General features: G+C 42.1%; 1 protein-coding gene across 2 annotated transcripts; it reads right to left on the reverse strand.

Annotated features, from left to right (window-relative positions):
- Positions 1-64: 64 nt before the first annotated feature.
- Positions 65-18125, reverse strand: LOC110978701 (annexin A13-like). Of its 2 annotated transcripts, none has more exons than XM_022233905.2 (13): positions 18010-18125; positions 16346-16508; positions 12842-12920; positions 10879-10973; positions 9023-9136; positions 8828-8884; positions 7972-8005; positions 7383-7462; positions 6923-6991; positions 6110-6211; positions 5320-5395; positions 4544-4656; positions 65-2066 (listed from the first exon to the last, which is right to left on the reverse strand). In XM_022233905.2, the coding sequence occupies exons 2-13, from the start codon at positions 16397-16399 to the stop codon at positions 1944-1946; spliced, it is 996 nt and encodes a 331-aa protein (XP_022089597.2). In that variant the 5' UTR covers positions 16400-16508; positions 18010-18125; the 3' UTR covers positions 65-1943. The 2 variants fall into 2 exon arrangements, with proteins under 2 accessions (XP_022089597.2, XP_022089596.2); XM_022233904.2 differs by having other exon boundaries at positions 16346-16533.
- Positions 18126-19138: the final 1013 nt, after the last annotated feature.

Below are 19138 nucleotides of genomic sequence, written 5' to 3' on the forward strand. Positions count from 1 at the left end.
TCCGTCCCATATCTTGCCTGTTATATTAAAACCAACAGTGTCAATAGATGTTTTCTACGCATTAGAGATGCGTACCTGACAGATGGATATCCTGACAGCTGGTGAAAACTCAGTACGCATGTGTAAACAAGGTTACAAACGTATGAATAATTTTGCATAACGATGAAGTAAATCCTTACAGGCTTTGGACATTTTCGTCGGTATTTGTCTTTAAAACCTGCTTACAAAACAACACAGTAACAATGAAATGGCTCTTTTGCTTGATTTATTTCCGACGTACAAACCTCTCATAACTTTAATGCACCTTTTACGCCCTTGTATTGCTAACCTGTATTTAAAACCACAGCAAAATATTAATCCAGTTTATATTGGATTTAGTTGTAGAATAAAATGAAATTCAGTTCCTTTTCGATTGTGCAATAATAATATCAATCATCCGCTGACCAATTAGCCCCTTTTATATTCCTTCTCATAATTCTGATATAAAACCGTGTTACTTAATAAATGTTTTTTTACCATATACCACTAATAATATAGGTGTTCAATATAACCGAGAGTGAAAAAAAGTAAACGTAAGAAAAGGAACCGTTGGTTAGTGGGAAATACATCACTTAGAATGTTTTTGGAATGTTAGTTACACACCAAAATTTTTCAAGATAATTCAATTGTCATGTGTCAAATTTATTTTCAGGGTAACGACGTAGAAGCCCATTTACACGTGCGTGCCGTAACGAAAGCGGTAATGCTGCGCTTATACAAGAGTTCGAACCCACTTAGTATGTATGTTATTAATAACACTCCTCAACGACAACGATATCACCACAGACCGTGACGTCAAATCCAACGAAATCCATGATTGGTCAGAACGCATAGTGTCTTCAAAACTTCGCTCTGGTTTGTAAATACAGACGTTTATCGATCGACAGCGCCGTTTGCTGTAACACCAAAACCTGGTAGAAAAACCACGTATGTGAATTATCTTTTATATGCAAAGTGGCCACCATTGGTAAGACATCTGGAAGGAGCAATGAGTTGTGATGCCGATTCGAGCCGTTGAGGCTACAAAAAGAGGACATTTTCATGACTGGTTTAATTAAGAGAAGAATAACATTTCAGGAAATGGTGTCCAAATCAAACAACAATTGGAGGTCAAAGGACAAATGGAACATGATATGCATTTTCAATCTTTCCCCTAATTTGTGTACATTTTACACCTTCGCCATAATTTTGCTTTTATTGGAATGTAAACCCACACTGATTCTTTGCCGCAGCATGCATGAGTGAATTTTGGGCATTGCGCTCAACACCCATCAACAGTGTTACAAGAATGGCTCGTTCTTATCTGTCTGTGCCTATTACAAGGGACCTCAGTTACGTCAGATACGAAGCAAGATGTGCTGATGATTGTATGGTAAAAGTTACAACTGTTAATTTTAACATAGATCTCTATCTCTGACAGTGATCCCAAAGCTGGTTCACGCCATCCATTAGGCGGGTTCTGGTGTCAGTGAACAAACGTCGGATGGCATTGATATTGATCCGGAGCTGCGCGAAACAAACAGGGCCCGTATGAGTTCGTACGTGATGACTGATTACTTACAGGACTCTAGTACGCATGTCCAGTTTCTTCTTAAAGTGTTTATGACTAGCAATATGGATTCGATTATTCATCTGGACTCGTTAAATAAACGATGAATATTCAAGAAAGGTTTCCTCGTCTCCCGACACCACATTTCAAGAACCTGCGCCCTTTAATCCATTAACAAAGTATTTCCAAATCTACACTGATAACGGATCCTATTCTGGATTCACTAAAACTAGCGCAATGTGCCTCCCTCCCAATTCTCGCTAATAAATAACTTCAAGAAATTTCGTAGTAAATTTCTCCAAAATTGTCTCCAACTGCGGGGAATGACTGTGCCGCCATGCAAACACAACGCTCTCTACTCCCCGACGAGTGCAATAAGAATTCTACAAAAGTCGCCGCTGGTGTGGCTCTTGATGGTGCTCGCCAGTGACTTGCCGTGTGAGTCGGCGTAGGCCTCTTTGATTTGCGTCAGGTCAACCTACCAATGAATAATTCAGTACAACAGTGAATACCCTCACAACAACAGTGAATACCCTCACTAAAGAATTAAATCTGTGGCTTAAGTTTCTTCTGAGCAACACAAGAAGGAAAGGACTGTCGCTCTGCAGGCCCCGACCTGGACCAAAAGAGGGCGCGATTTTCCTAGCAATGAAGGTCCCTTTGGTAATGTGTGTGTGTGGGGAGCGTAATACAGGATTCACATCAGCTGTTTCGTTGGTTCATGGCGACATGTCCAACCGGACGAGGCAGGCAGACAATGTTTGATTTCCACTGACAGAAAATAAAGAAACAAAAGAGAGAAGAATATATCCAAAATAATTACAATAAATACATAAGTACAAGGCACAATAAGGTTTACACAAAATATCTGTCTGGGGTTGTCAGCTCCCTGTTGGTGTTGGCTGCTTGGGGGGACGTTCAAGGGACAGTGTTGTAGCTCACATCGATAGAGAACTTTCCTACGCCCTGCCGAGTTCCGCACTTCGTAGACAGGCTGTCCCTCCATGGGCCGACCAACCACCAAGTATGGAGTCTCCTCCCAGAAATCCGGTATCTTCGCCCTTCCCCTGTGAGTGTGGTCCCGGACATGAACATACTCCCCAGTAGCCAGTGGTTCCTCGCATACATCCTTTTCTCGGAATGACCATTACCCTGGGGGTGGTAAGGGGTGGTGTGTGAGCGCCCAATGCTATACAGCCTGCAGAACTCCTGGATGAATCTCGCCTGAAAGCACTTCCCGGTTATCTGAGTGAAGCCTGAGTGGTGACCCAAAGGGTGTGATTACAGCTTGACGAGAGCTCGAGCCACAGCCACTGCCCGCTGGTCCCTTGTGCAGATAGCCCAAGCAAACTTGGTGAATACATCAGTGAGAATCAACACATTCTCGTGACCTCTGGAGGAGGCGTCCAACACAGTGAAGTCCATGGCGACGATTTCCAATGGGGCAGTGGCTCGCAGCGTTCCTAGGGGAGGCTTTTGTGACAGTTGGGCTGTTTACTGATGGCACATTCTTTGCACTTCTGACACCAAGCCCTCACTGATTCCTCCATCTTTGGCCAGAGGAAGAGAGGCTGCATCACCCGAAGTGTCCACTTCTTCCTGAAGTGGCCAAGGTCATCGTGGAATGATTTCAGCACCGCATTCTGTAATCTAGCTGGGACAACCAGACGTTCACATCTCCCTCTCCCCTGAATGCCCGAGACCCGATACAACACCCCATCCTTCAACTGGAGTTGCTCCCAGTGCTTTAGCACCGTCGACACAGCCCGTGGTTCTGCGTGTTAACGGCCTCTCCCAAAGTAAGTCCGAACCCTGTGGAGGGTGATGTCCTCATCTTGGAGGGATTCCAGCTCTGCCGCAGTATACCCCGGTAACAAGTGACTGCCCTCCTGTTGCCCCGGCTTAATCTGGTGATGCAGAACAGGTCGTACCGCTGAGTATGAAGGTGCCGGGCCAGAGATATTGCTTGTACAGCACTGGATGAAAGTGCCATCACAGGACCCTGCTTTGCAGAGTTGGACACACAAACTTCCTTCTTGAGGAGCCTAGACAAGACGTCTGGTGTATGGTTCTGTGCTCTAGGTCGAGACTCCAGCTGGTAGTTGAAGGCAGATAACTGTTGAATCCACCTCAGTTCAGAAGCACTGAGGTTGGCTGTGTCCAAATAACGCAGTGGATTGCGATCTGTGTATATGGTACAGGCATTCCCAATCAGGTAGTCTTTAAAGGTCTGGCAAATAGCCCACCGAACAGCCAGCAGCTCCAACTTAAATGATGAGTAGTTACCATCATTGCGCTCGGCTGGTCGTAGGGACCTGGAGGCATAAGCTATCACTGCTTTTGTTCCACCCTCCTTCACCTTTAAGGTGAAGGAGGGTGGAACGAAAGCAGTGTCACCTAGTCCAGTTGCACTGGAATCAGTTTCAACAATAAAGGGTCGGGTAAATCCGCAAAATTGCAGAACAGGGGCCTCACTTAACTTGGCCTTCAGTGCGCAAAATGCAGAGATGGCTGTACTGTCGAGATGGATTCTACCACCCCCTGGAAAAGTGCAGTATTACAGGATAATACGCGTGTAGAATGCCCGACTGTGCAAAGCTTGGTTAATTCGAACACCCGAGGCGCGGACGCGGACAGGAAAAAAGGAGTAATGGAAATGGGTCCCAATGCAACCGGTGTCATCACCAGGGCCGCATGGCCAGAAATGGAGCAGGTTGCTCGTGGATCACCGTTGTCTCAGACATCAGCGAGATCAGGTGTATGGCGATGGGGGGCATTCATTTATTCATTCTTTATTTAGTACATAAATGTTCATTACAATATGACAGGAATAATAAAGAAATGTGGATGGGGGTCCCAAGAAGCAAAGGCTTGTTTAGTTTAGTTCAAAAGCCATCAGTGTGAGGTGACGTATTTATCCGTCTTGGGATGGCAGGACAACAGTGTCAAACCCACCTCGGAACGGGTCACAATGATGCGAATCAGTTGTTCTTCATCGGTTTCTTCTCCTGACATCGCCTTGTGCAGCTGGTCTGCAAAATATTGATGTGGGTTCTGCAAAAAGGCAACTGCCCTCCCCCAAAACAAAACCAAAAACAAAACAAAACAAAACAAAAACAAAACCAACAACAAAACGATGGATCACAAGTTAGAGTCAGTATGGATCATAAAGTGTAAGTACTAACCAGTAATATGTGAAATGCTAAAGAGCAGTGACGTAATCTGTGCTGGAAATGGGGGCGAGGGTTGGGGAAGGGTGGGGTTGATTTGCCTGGCCATGAAAATTTGAAACACGAGGGGGTGACAAAATATGCACTATATAGGAGGCGATGTCCATGATATAATGTACATCTTTAACGTGAGTCTAATTCATGCTGCAAATTACATTAGAATGGCATATTAATGGCTTTTTACATTTTTTCCCTCTTTCGATCAGAATTTGGGAAATCCAAAAATCCTTCACAATCCGCTTTAAATTTTTTTGCTTAGCACAAAAAAGTGAGCAGATGATTCCACAGCCCATACCTCCACCTCAAAAATGGGGGGGGGGTTACCGGTATACACCCCTGTCCCCCCCCCGAAATACGCCCATGCTAAAGATACAAAGAATTTCTAAAACAGATCACTTGGGACGTGCAAGCTGGACTTGAAAACCAAAACCCATCCATCTGGCTTTGTAGTCAGCTTCCAGGTTAAATCAAATCTATACGTAGTGTAAACCAAATCTTTACCTATGGTAAGATATGCACTTCTGAGGTATCCAACCATTTCGTGTTCAATGGTTTTCTCAATGGAGATACCAGCCAGCTAACAAAAAAGGGGAGAGGAAAAGTCTCTTTAAGGGCCAATCTAATACATTTTATCACTGGAACGCTGATACAGTGTTCATCGAATCTGTCTTTGCATAAGCATTATAAGTACATATATGTTAGAGTGAAGAGGTGATTTTTGTGCGACCAGTGTTCAGCATATTGGCGCTATACGTCATGATCCCAGCACAGATTTCCATTTAACTCATAGCTCTCTGATGGTCCAAACTGATGGCACTCAACAGGTGTACTTTTGTTCACTGAATGAGTTTATAAATTTTAATAAGATCCTTTATACTTCACCGTAAAGTTGTGGAAGATTTGCACGATTAAAAAATGGCTGTAGTTAAGGTATCCGTGACACCACTTCTATTATTCTGTAGATACTGCATTATAGATTATCATTATCAATGTAAGCCGAAAGCAACGCCTTCTAAACTTCCGTAACTATAGCCACAACACGTTAGAAAAGAGGGCAGTCTTTTCACTGTTACTTAAAGTTGGGCTTTATGGGCTTAAGACGTTTTAAAGGTACACGAAGAACTCTTGTGGTTTTTCGGAGTAATTGGTCATTTTTTTTCAAGGATTCAGGAAATAGCCCAAAAATGTTAATGGGGGTTTAATGGTTGGAGAGACATCCAATAAATCTGTATTTTGTTTGAAAATGGATATCTGGTAGGATTTTTTTATGCTGACATGACAGTTTTCGTACCTGTTGATATTCACGGAAGACGGCCAAGAGATGTTGCTTACTTCGGGACACGAAGATTCTCTGGAATACAACCTCGTCAATGCTAGGGCTATTGACTGCCGCCTGTTGTGACAAAACCAATGACGTCGACCGTATCAGAGTAACTTGAAATCACACACAACTCTGAGAAATGTAGCTACCACTCCTCAATCACGAACTAGTGCGCAGTTTCAAACTGCAAATTAACATTTCAGTAACAGCCGTTCATTACAGGACGACCGTCACTTCCCGATACTCTGACCAATTAGTGTTCTTTTTTATATACAGTTAGCGTATGCTTTGGAAAGTTGACGATCAGTATCCAATCAGAATTCAGGAAAGACAATAGATACCTCCTATTCAGAACGTGTCTAATCGAGTCATGTATGCGCGTTACGACTGACCAGCGTACCTCGCTGCCTAGACTAACGACCCAAAACTTTCAGTATCAGGGCATGACGCATACAAGTATTTAGAGGGAACTAAGAAATGGCGTCATTGAGGTCACTGTTCGTCAAAACAATGACACGAAGGGAGCGGGATATTTAAGAGGAAAGGTGAAAGCACGTGGCCTGACAAGTCAATGTTGAAGACTGCAGCTCACAGTGGTGTAGATTTTCAGTGTAGGCCTTTCAGTAATGAATCCTATCTTAAAATTTTCACTCATTAAGGATGACCTTTGTGCAAACTCCGACAGCCAGGCAGGCAAAGTCTGTTTCCCCTTTAGCATTTTGCTGAGCACATTGAGAAAATTTGGTGTGAGTAGGGTTGAGATTCATGAGCAACAGTTTTTACCTCGAGAAGCGAATTCGCGTCCCTGCTCACTTCAGCACCGTCAACCTCTGACGACCCGTCTCGCATGACCTGTTAGGAATGCCAAACCAACCACGAATAAGAAACCCTCATCTGATGCAATATACTTTGGGGTTTTTAAACGGTTTCTGTGGATTTGGCAAATGTATAGCTCGATGGGTATAATTATTTTCAAGGTCTTCCTTTATCATTCAAGGATGCTGCGGTCATTTTGAATCACCCTAAACTGTATCCTTGGCCCTTTTTCGTTATAAAACCCAGCTAGTACCGACCAAACAAACAGCTGGGTAATTAAACAAATCTTATTCAAAGAAATAACTGGGTTTGTTTTTCTCATCCTTACACCGCTCTTTAGTTTTAGCAATGACAATTTACTGAGAAGCATACTGTTTAATACATGGGCGGTCTAAGACACGCACGCACATAAGAGACATTCTCCTACCGTGCTCAGCCCGAGCAGCAGGCGTCGGAGATCTCCAGTTGTCTCGCCTACCAAATCTGTCGTCAATGGAGTCCCCGTCTCTTTAGAGAGATGACAAAGGGGTGAAGTGAAGGACCGTCAAAATTCTGCCTAGCATCAAAGAACTGCCTACTTGTACTGCACCCCTGGGCGGTCAAACTATTTCCATGAAGTATACAGAGCCGGTATGTAGCTTCGGTAATGCCATATTTGCCCCAACTGTAAGCACGCATGTCACCATCACGGCCACTGATCCGAACTAAGATTTTCAAAGCTGTATGTCTTGCTTCAGGACACAATGCTATTGGATCAAATCGGCCTTAACTCTTTAATCTGTCATTTGGGTTATCATTTAACACCATTTACCTCATTATTAAAAACATTTTTAGGTATTTTAGTAGATATCAAGCAATTTATAGCGTGCCAATTAACAAGCCCCAATTAAGCTACCAGACCTCCCCGTTTGTACGTCAGCAGGGGCTGCGTTCTAGTATCTCGAAGTTAATGTCTGGGTCAAGTGACTCGCAGAACGGTTAGGATACACCAACTTGGTCGCTGGAGAAACACTCACCGGAGTTGTAAGCCACTTTAAAGGCCAGAATTTCCTGCAAATGTGACGATAACGCAATAGGAGATGTCAATTGAGAAAGAACGTTTTAAGGGCCCAGGCAATTTGTATCTTTCAAGATCATTTTTCTATGAAAAAGACACCTATGTATGCCAATAACTTTACTTCCAGTCTTTGAATAGCCTACTAGCGTTTCGGGGTCTTTCTAGACTTAAAATTATCAGAAAATTATCACCGGTTGACAGAACGGTCAGTCTTTGAAGTGTGTAAGATTGTGCAAAGTTTTCTTTATCTCTAATGCCAATACTTTGTTTCTTTAGGAATGCTTTCTGCCACTGACAGTCCGATATAGGCCAAATGTAAGCAGAAAGTACACCATTACGCTACAGTCTGCATTTATGGAATACTCACGTGTTGGCCATCTTGAATTGCAGGGGGATTTTCATTTTGGCAATCACAGAATTAAAGTAACGGTAACGACATCAGAGTTTGTTTAAAAATCATGCAAAAAATTGATATTTTTGGTATATATAAAACTTTTAGCCACCCAATTTAACAGATAAGATAGATTTTGGAAGAAGATCGAAAATAATGTCTCCTTGAAGGTCTATTGGTGTTTGTGCGAGACAGAATTTGGGGACTCATAACTCTGTTATTTTCACCCATATAAAACTCTTTGCTGGTTTCTCTCGAAGGAGCGTAGATTGTTTGGACTTCCTGAATTGACAACAGTGCCCCATTGGAGCCCCCCCCGAAAAGTTTATAAAGTTCAAGTTCTCAGGTTCTTTTTGGAGACGCTTCCCTTCATTTTCAGCTTCAGATGTCATTCTTCCCAATGCGTGATTGCTTTAATATATACCTGACTGCTCTTTGTGGCGATGATCTCAATCAGCGCATCTATATCAGCTCCAGCACCCTAGAAAAGATTTAAGAGAAATAAGGCGAGAGTAATCATGAAATATCGATTTGGCTATCGATATTAAAGTGAACGTAATAATCAACTACTATACAATTTATGGTCGAAGATTATTTCGACCCTTACAAAAATACACACCTTCATGGCTCTTATGATGCACTTGGCTTGGTACACGGCTGGAAGATTCATCAGGGCAAGAATTGTCTTCTTGAAGTTGCCTGAAAGTTTAGTCTTTAGGTCCTTTACAAGATTCTAATTTTCAGTCCAGGGGAAAGAGTCATTTTGAAGTTGCGATTGAAATTGTATAATTGTTCTTGTAGAACTGGTTACAGCTGCTAAGGAAAACAACATAGCGATATAACACCTGTGGTCAAGCCTGAACCCAGTTGCCAAGGATACATATATTATTAGTAGTTGATAGGGTCTGTCTGGAAAACTTTGACTTTTTCTAAAGAAATATGAAAAGGTCATGTATAACCTTTCAGTATGAATGAGGTTAGGTTGTGACAAAAGCTTTGAATGGAAACGTAATCAATGGAATGCAGGGAGAATATCGACACTTAAGAGGAATCTGGCTTGAATGAAGTTTACAATGACATGGAATCCGTAAAGGAGGTAGAAGATGACGAAACCTCGGATGAAGAAACAAATAAGGAATAAGGAATGAAAAATACACCCGATCCGACTACCCACCGCTACGTGAGGCCTGTGCAGCAAAATAGCCACGTTCTAACTGTGATGCTAATATATTATCGTATGATTCAATAGGTAAACCTATAAGTGAGGCTTGTTCGAGCCTTTTGCTTGAAAATTTTCTTGAGGCTGACTAGCCTCAGTTATAAGTGTGCCACTGTATTGCATCATACGATAATATATTAGCATCACAGTTTTTGCAGGCCATTTGCTGCACATGCCTCATTTATAAGTAGCGATGGATAGTCAGATCGGGTGGAAAAATATGACAAGGCAAAAGGCAAACAGAAAGCTCTCTGGGCAGTCAAGCAATACTTTTTCGACAAGGAGTTTCTGTCACTGCATACACCTGAAGGACAATGAAAGTCACCACACATTGTGGACAATCTCAAAGAAAAACCCGATAAAGGCATGGAAGTAAACAAATCCTTGAATAAGGTTACGCCTAAACATTATGTTAAATTTCAGCTGACAAATTTAAGATTAAATTTGATTAAAGACAAATTGTTCCAACTATTCATTAGTACTTCTGTGCAGTGCCTCTGATTTAAAATTTAAACCTTTGGTAGTCACTCTTGTAATTGTTACAGTTATTATGATAAAAGTAAAACAAAGATGAAAAAAGAGAGAAAAAAATGCTTTAACCTGTGATGAAGTCCAATGAATTTGTGTTGTGTTCTTATATTGACCAATATCTTTCAAAAATAACAGTACTTCATAATTATGTTTAACGATGTATTAACATTTACTCTGTAATAGATCAAATAATCATCTCATATTTCCATGCGTTGTGCAACTTTTCCCTTTAGAAAACATTAAACTCTGCCAGACTTGTTACCCCAAGCTCCGACATTCCTACGCGTTGTGCAATCTTTGCCTCCGATAAGGTCAAACTGTGCAAGAATTTTTACCCTAACCTGAATTCAATCATATTCATACATTATACGTGACCTTTTCATATTTCTTAGGAAAAGGTCAAAGTGTGCCAGACAGACCCAATCAACTGCTCATATTTGACTTGTTTGGTATGATATATATTGTTATTACAATATAAATATACCAGATGGATAAATTTTGAAAGTCTGTAATGTTATCAGACACCGCACCCTCGGCTTCGATTAAATCTGAAATTAAAATAGGAATTAAGGTTATTCTCCTCTGATGGGATTCAAGAACTACCAAATTCATTTTCTGGAACATAACAACACTTGTAGGCCGAAATGTCCAGACGTCTTGTTATGTTAAATTAAGCTCCATTTGTCTAGTGTCACGACCGACTTTCCGTTATTGCTGGAGCATACCCTGTTGTATGCGCGCTTGTATCGAACGATTATCCTCTGTCTCTGTGCATTGCTTCTTTTCCCGAGGACATTGACGATACCCTGTGTGTTCGTGCCTGCAATGGAAAAAATAAGCTGAATTGAGTAGAGCGCTATAGCACTCCTCCTTTTCGAATTTTGTTTAATACAAAATGCTCCACTTAGTAGAGCGAGGAACAAATGACCTGACTTCAGACGGACACAGATTCTTCTTAATATGACATACACCAAACGTGTAACTCAACGCTGCTTCAGTTTTTAACCTCCGACGAGGCACCTTGTCCAATTTTTGGCCAAATACGGCACATTGTGGCAAAAGAGGCTCAAATCTTATTGTAGTCAATGATCCCATGATTAAATGTCATTTTCTGTTTTTTTTTCAAAATAAATCGGAGGCCATCTTGGGAAAATTTTTCAGTGTGTTTTGTGGGGAACTGTCCTTTTGGGGGCGTGGTCTGCAGTGGGTGGCGCTGAATTCAACAATACGGAAATACTAAAAAACACGGGAAATTCCCACTAAACATGTTTGAATCACCATAACCCACTCATCCAAAGCCCTTATAGCACAACAGCTGGGCCTAGACAGTGTAAATAATTCCACGTGGTCAGCCTCTTCAGACCCAGGCTCTGCCCTGTCAATCACAAGGGCTTATCCAGGTCTGCAGGTGAACTCACTACCTGTTTACAGTCCTGGCGCCAACCACAAGCTTCCAGACTCATTGGCAAGTATCCCAGACAGTTGCCTGATACATTTTCCAAAAGGGGGAAGGAGTATTTTAGAGGGGGGTAGGCATTGCACGCATTAAAATAATGTAGTAGTGTTTTGTGCACAAACATAATATGAGGATGGATATAACCCCCCCCGTTTCAGTCACTGCCAGGGCGATCCCATGATTGACCCCCCTCTCAAAAGGTAGGTGGGGAAATGTAAGGGAAAATCACGGAAGTTCAATCAGGTGATGCGTCGCAGTTAGTAGAACAATCAAATCACGTGATTTCCGAGGCTTTTTGCCACAAGGCAGCTTTTCGTTTTACGTCAATATTATCCAAACCTACGGAAGCCCATTAGTGCAAATTTTAGCTCTGCCAAAATATTGTATTGCAAAATAACGCACTAACTTTGCAAAATAACCCAATAGGTTTGCTGAATAACGCAATAGTTTTACGAGGACATTAGAGGGAGCAGTATAGGTGATTTCCCGTGAAACAGTATTTTAGGAAAGCTAAGCATGACATTACACAAACTCGTGAGCGTGTACTTCTCTCTTGGTTCTGATCACATATTGTGGTTTTGGGCAGCAAATAATGGTATCATTGTAAGTTTAAGGACCCTCAAACGACGTTTGGCGTACTACGGATTGTCCAGGAGAAAGAACAAGTCATCGATTGTTGATGTTGCTCTTTGCATACCGGAGAAGACGGATCGTTTCGCAGAATCATGGTGTTATTTCGCCATGTTATTGCATTATATCGCAATAATATTGTGTTATTTTTGCAACATTATTGCGTTTGTTGGCACTAACGGGCTTCCGTACAAACCTTCCGAGCTGCAGTTTCATGTCGATAGAATTTTGTTCCGTCTATTGTTGAAGGTACAGCGTAAATTCATCTAGTTATATATTGACTTTACTCTTGAAAGGTGGCCACAGACGTTGTCTGACAATATACGTCTATATAAAGGGACCACCTGAGGCGTCATGGCGTGTGCGCACTTCGCATGCGTTGCACGCATGCGAGATATCTGCTATTAATTGTCGTACAAACGGGGCGGGGGCAGAACTAAACCCGTTGGTTCTGCGCGTTGGGCCGCCGGCCACATGACTTCAGCAATGCCCATTTGTTGCATAACCTAACTAAATTTTGGAGCTGCGTTTTGGGGAAAACCCACTTATTTTGTCACTGCACCCCCACTCTGACCTTGCTCACAAGGGTCTCACAGACTTACCCTGGGGGTCCTGCAAGATTTTTAGTAAGACTTGGGCATCAAGATCCTTGTTGAAGTCGGATGCTGGGGTTACAGTCGCCTATGAACGTGGAGGAAAACATAACAAACTATACCTTAGCTTCATGTGCGTTTACCGAATAGTGCCAGGTGATAAGAGGTAACTGAACAACCCTTGAATCAACCCTTGTTCTGTGGCACAATCCGGCCTCCGTACTCACATGTACGATAACAAGACAAGAGTAGTCTAACAAACGGATGACAGTGATTTTACGTTTGATTGCATGCCCCGAAAACTGTGCTTTTAAATCTCTGTAACAGAATGTAGGCCCATAATTGGAATTATTAAGGACTACTTTCCGTCATGCAGGCCCCCTGTAAGTGCTTTGGCAAAATAAACAGGGGGTATTCTCCATATTTTTAAGTTGATGAACTTCATGCCCCATCAACTTGACTTTTTTCGAGGGGGGGGCTCAGGAATGTCTCAAAACACCATTGCGTTTCTGTTTGTATTAAAGCTTATTGTCAGAACTCAATGAAATGTAAAAGAGAGTCCTTCCTGACATGCTTGAGAATCCACGTTAGTCTTACCAAATGTTCTGCATAGTGCGCCATCACAGGCAGCATTTCTTCCCCGTGTTTCAGTTCTTGTTAAAGGAAATCCCGATTCTAAAAAAATTTATTAAGTGATTCTGTCATTTTGGTCACTTTTGAATTGATTGATTGCTTAATGGTACATATAAGTAAATTTTGTTTTTCAGGATTTCCACTTATCAATTTAATGTCTGATCTGGAAATGTTCAACCTGCCATGAACCCCCCCCATAGCCTTGGAATCCAAGGCCGACTTTCCTGCTTGAGATCCACGGGATTACATTCTCTTCCACAAAATAGAGAAAACTTTCTGTTCGGAGGTTGCTCTGAGAAAATTGTAAGAATTTTTGACTGTAACCTCCTTTTTATTGACGGGGTGACCCCACCCCCTTTTGACTCGGAAAAGGGTACCGTACTCTTACCTTTTTTAATGCATTTTTTGAGGCCTTTTTAGGCACTCAGGGACACCTTGTGATCAATTTAAATGCCATTAAAAGGGTCTTTGTGGTGGGGTGGGATGATTACACATGGGTGTCTATGAAAGACGGAGGCCGCGCATGCTCCATTAAATACCCAGTCCGTGCAACGGAAGGTTGAATTGAATGATATGACAAATTTAGTTGAATTGTTTTCACGAATAGTCCGTTTTACAGCGAAAATTGCTACGTTTTACAACAAAAACGATGCAGTGGGCCAGCAAGAGATTTTCGTGAGGAGGCCTCTTTGTAGGGCAATTTGGGCTATATAGTTCCCAAAATTTCATTCATTAACTGCGCTGTACACGCGAACCTTCAATTGTTCTGATTGTTGGTTTAAACGTTGTTTGAAAATTCGAAATTGCTTATTGTGCACGGTAGTCAAAATGGTCGTTTTGTGTGGTGTTGGAAACGACAACATTGAAATATCCCCAAACTATGCATCAGAATGTGCTTAATCGCGGCAGCGTGTTGAAAAGTGGCCTGTCTGCAGCAAACTCTTGGTGGCGCATTGTATTGTGAATCGCCTGTATTGAAACATTTTAAAATTCATCTTGGTTTTTCACCCCCATGTCTGACAATGGTTCTGCTACATGTATTCATTGCAAACTCGAAGATGTTCTCCATCCCCAATGTAAAATTGGCTGAAGCCAAACAATTGTTTTGGTTGTTGGAAGGGCGCAGGGTCGGCTGTAGCCTTTCGTCAAGGCCTTCGTGGTTGTATGTGTGTAACCGCAAAGTGACTGGAGAGAAGGCTACATACACAAGCAGCTCAGCACGAGGGCCTTTTCCAACTTGTCAGGAATTTCTTATGTTTTTCTTTGTAATTTCCATTTTTGCTGCAATGGGGTAGCAAAAATCCCAACCAATCATAAGCGAGGGGTCAGCATACATTAACCCATTGTGCAAATTGAAAATATACAAAAGATGGCCAGCGTGTTAAGCAGTATTTGAGCAGTTCTTCCGATCGGCTGAAAACCTTAATTCACCTTGCCAAGTTTAAACAGTTGCAGCGTTAGGCTATTGAAGTATTTCGTCCATGCCCACGGGATATGGTGAGACTAGACTAAGACTGAGCTCCATAGTTCAAGTACTGCCGTTTTGCTTTGACCATTCGGCCTTGATGAACTGCTACTTGCTGGTGTTACTTCAACGTCAGCACCATCCCCCACCAACAAGCATCATACATGTAGCTGTCATCTCTTATTGCCCTCATAAAAAACAGATGGAACATTGTGTAAGCGTCGGAGTTTATGCCGTTTATTTCGGAGACACTATGCTTCAACTGTTTACATGAAATTTATGAATAATGCATATTAAAAAGCATATGAATAATTCACTGCAAAAACCTCAAATTCAAGTTGGAAAAGGCCTCGTGGCTGCGCCACTCGCTTGGTCTCCTGCCCACTCACTTTGCAGTTACACACGAACAGCCACCAAGGCCTTTACGAAAGGCTAGGTCGTATGGGGCCATAGGAACAGGCGCAGCGCGAACGCCGTATGCCACGACTGCACGTATGCTCTATCTCGCCAACCCATTAGACCTACCAAAACATCATGTCTCCACAGTGCGTTAGCTGCCTGTGGAATCATGAATATGCACATAGAAAGTTATTGCTTATCTGTAATAGGACTTCGTTATTCATATAACGAATAAGTAATTCAAATAACGAATGATCGAGGAATTCAAGGACATGCGGTAGCGTTTAATTGGGCAACACTAAGCATATCGATCACGTGAGCTTGCCTGTTTATGGCAAAAGTCTGTCGAAAGGTATTTTTAGAATAACGAATAAGTTTGTGACACAAGTCTGTCGTATGGAGTTTTTATAAGGACGAATTAGTTTTCAAATTAACCCATTAGTAATTCACAGTAGCGAATAAGGAATTCAAAACAACGAATTAGTAATTTGAAAAAGAACTAGCAATACGAAAAAACGACTTACATCCCCACTGAAATTTTTACGTCAGTGGCACGATTGGGCTTTCGTAAACATTCGATGCGGACAACTTATTTGAATAAAGTTACACGCATTCCACTAACTATGAGAACTGCGTGTTCCCGCCGTCACTTTCACGGTCAGGTCACCAGTCTAAACTAGGCACTAAAATACTGCAACAACAACATACAGCAAAAGCAAAACAAGGTTGTTTATAAATTATAATGTACCACAATACATCCATGTTCAACAAGCGACTGACCATGCTTTTTGTCGTCAACACTGCTTTCACAAAATTCCACGCAACGCACAGAAACGTTTTGGTTTTATACACCGACCCCATTAATAAACACAAAGTGAGAAACAAAAACGCACTCACGAATGGATTTATTCAGAGAGTACGTAATGTAGGCCTTTCTGCACAATGACGCAGCCTGGGAAAAAAACACGAAAAAACAAATAACAACAAAAATCAGAATCAAGTTAAGTTTTGAGTACCTCGCAAGAGACGATGATCAGTAAGATCCCGAGTTGTAGGGCTGGATGACTCATCTCGTCTTTTTCGCTTTCGGTTCTCTTGTTCTTTCAAAGACTCTTCCTCGGCAATCTTTAGGTTCTTTAGTTGCTCTGCTGATAGATGTCCTGAGTCTTTTTTGTCCAACTGCGAAAGTGTGATCCCACCAATTCTGTGTCAGAAATTGGGGTTGGGGGATGAATTGCCTAGCCATTTTGAAAAGCGGAATGGTGGATGACACATATGGCTCTATAGAGGTTGATGTTCATGATATTTGATGTACATCTGTGATATGTATTACATTCTCGCAGAATCCTACATAACAATAGCATATTTCTGGCTTTTTAAAATTACATTTCCTCAATTGAGTGATATTGAATGCTTTTTAGTCGTTCGGGAGTCTGTCAAATTCTTCACAATCCGCTCTAATTTTTTGCTCACCTCAAAAAAGAGTTGGTTAAGATGATTCAATAGCCCATGCACCGACTCAAACAGTGAGGGGCTATATACCCCCTTCCACTGGGAATTACGCCCAAGGGCCAAACCAGCAGTTACCTCCGTCTGCGACACGAATTTTCCTTTCATCTATCAGCTATCAAATCTTCAGCCTCTTCCACCGACACAATCGCTGAATCGGGATCGAATTTGTCGATCTAGGCCAACTTAACCTTATCAAGAGCAACTTTTGTTTTTCTGCAGACTTCGAATTGCGCAATTTTACCTGGCCTTGTAAGCTCCGTGGCCTAAAGCTTAATTTCAAGCTCTTTTGATTTGTGTCGTCCTTTGACACAGCTAAGGCACTGGACCTTTGGTCAAAGTCGTCCTTAATTAAAGTTCACAAAGCCCAAGGCCGTGTCGGAAGCGCATTCTTAGTCGGTCGACATTCAACGAATCGCACACAGAGCTACATTCACCACGTGTGTAGAAGCATGACCTGAATTTGAATCAAATCTTAACATTTCCGCATAGTTTTGTGGCGGGACAACTGAAGCCTCTTGTGGTGGACCCATTAAACCGGCCTGATCGGATATAAAATTGACCTGGTCTAACCCCACAAATATATTTATTTACCAAGTGAGCAAAGATGAGCGGCTATCCTGACACACGGCGGATATCAGCTGACGAACGGCGGACTAAACCTGGGAACAGTTCGTTTTGTGGAAATTTAAGATCTATCTGGCAATAGAGCAATTGAATGAAGGGAAACCTAAATCACCCTCAGCCAATAATAAATCAACGAGGTTTATAAATATCACAAGGTTTGTTTACACAATACTCCTGAACAGGCAATACAATATGCCTCACGTGGTAAACCAAACCACCAGACTAGCTTCAGCACAGTCAATCTACACAAGGGATACTTCACTACCAACAAACAGTGATAGCCCTCACGCAAATAACACAGAGTGTCATGCAAGTCAGGGTCGATTTAACGAAAGGGTAATTACCCTCACATCGATCTGAGCACATCTAGTAAACCTCAAAGGCAGCTAGCACAATAATAACAGGACTGCCTTCCAGCCATCACTCCACTTACAGTGCTTACAAATGACAAGCAACCCAGCAACAAAGACCACTAGCTCACAGCCCGGGTTCATGCACTACGGAATCTAGACCCAATGCAGCTCACTAATACTACTACACCTACCAGTTGCAGTGCGTCCACACGCAGCGCTTCCAGTGCAGCGTCGATCCACGCTACCTCACGCAGTCACAGCACGAGAGAGTACAAAGCGTTCTCTGCAATGCTGCCACAACACGACCTTCCCGTGAACTAACAATGCGCGCCCTAAGCACGCCGCAAGCACCCAGACCTTATACTCTACACACCGCTGATTGGTCCACGCATGCGTTAACATTTTATGAATTATACTGCCATCCATATCTACCCCAGTTTCGTCACAGCTTCCGTATATTTGAGGGATTTCCTCCTCAACATGTCTTTAGTTTTTTCATGTCCTTAAAAATTCCTTCGAACGCAAACATTGCCCCAAATTAAGGATTTTCTCTTTAAAGTGGAAGCACTGGCCGTCGGACCGACTGGTCGCTTATGTTAATTTGACCTCACTGCCAAGCTGTGACACGCCCCAATTCATTGATAGTCCCTTGTCCGTCCAAATATCAAGTGATGAATTAAAAGAACATGTACAATCATGTACGTGTGTGCATGTACAGCCATTTGCAAAGGTTCAGAAACACCCACACAAAGAAGAAAAACCAAACACAAACCAATCAATCATGGTAGCATACGTTTATTCTCAATGTGTAACCTTAGTATGTAAGTTAAACAACTATTTGACTATTTTCCATGATTTGTAATGTTAACAGTCTAATTTTTAGTGTGCCTTCCTTTATATCTGATGACATAGATTGGCTTTTCTTAACCCATGCTGCTTATAGATTAAAAGTCAAACAACGTCTGCCTTTGCAAAAAAAAAATCATTCAACTGGGTATAAAGCAATACACTGATGTCGTGCATAACTGTAAAACATGTTAAGTAATCATTCAATGAGACAATGTAATCCAGGCCCGGTGACAGAAATACCAATAAAATTCCAAGTGGTCTTAAACTTGCAAATGACTGTAGACCCCTCAACATACACATGTAGTTCTACGACCCAATCGACTTCCACGCTGTACAGGAGCAGATTTCAACTTACCAGAATGGATGCTTAGCTATAATTGGTCTAATTAGAACTCTTGGGCTCAGGACCTGTGCCACCGATGACAACTTCCATCTATGAAGTCTCTCTCCAAAGTGATGTCTCTACCAACT

This window comes from Acanthaster planci, linkage group LG18 (assembly GCF_054643075.1).
Source record: "Acanthaster planci isolate LZ-2023a linkage group LG18, COTS_SCS, whole genome shotgun sequence".
Lineage (NCBI taxonomy): Eukaryota > Metazoa > Echinodermata > Asteroidea > Valvatida > Acanthasteridae > Acanthaster > Acanthaster planci.

Bases quoted from the DNA above. Each gene is read 5' to 3' on its own strand.
- LOC110978701 (XM_022233905.2), bottom strand. From the start codon at position 16,399: ATGAGTCATCCAGCCCTACAACTCGGGATCTTACTGATCATCGTCTCT. The intron at 6,992-7,382 runs GTAGGAGAATGT...CATTCCTAACAG, and splicing joins TGCTGCTCGGGCTGAGCACG to GTCATGCGAGACGGGTCGTC. The intron at 4,657-5,319 runs GTAAAGATTTGG...GGGGGAGGGCAG, and splicing joins AAGTGCATATCTTACCATAG to TTGCCTTTTTGCAGAACCCA.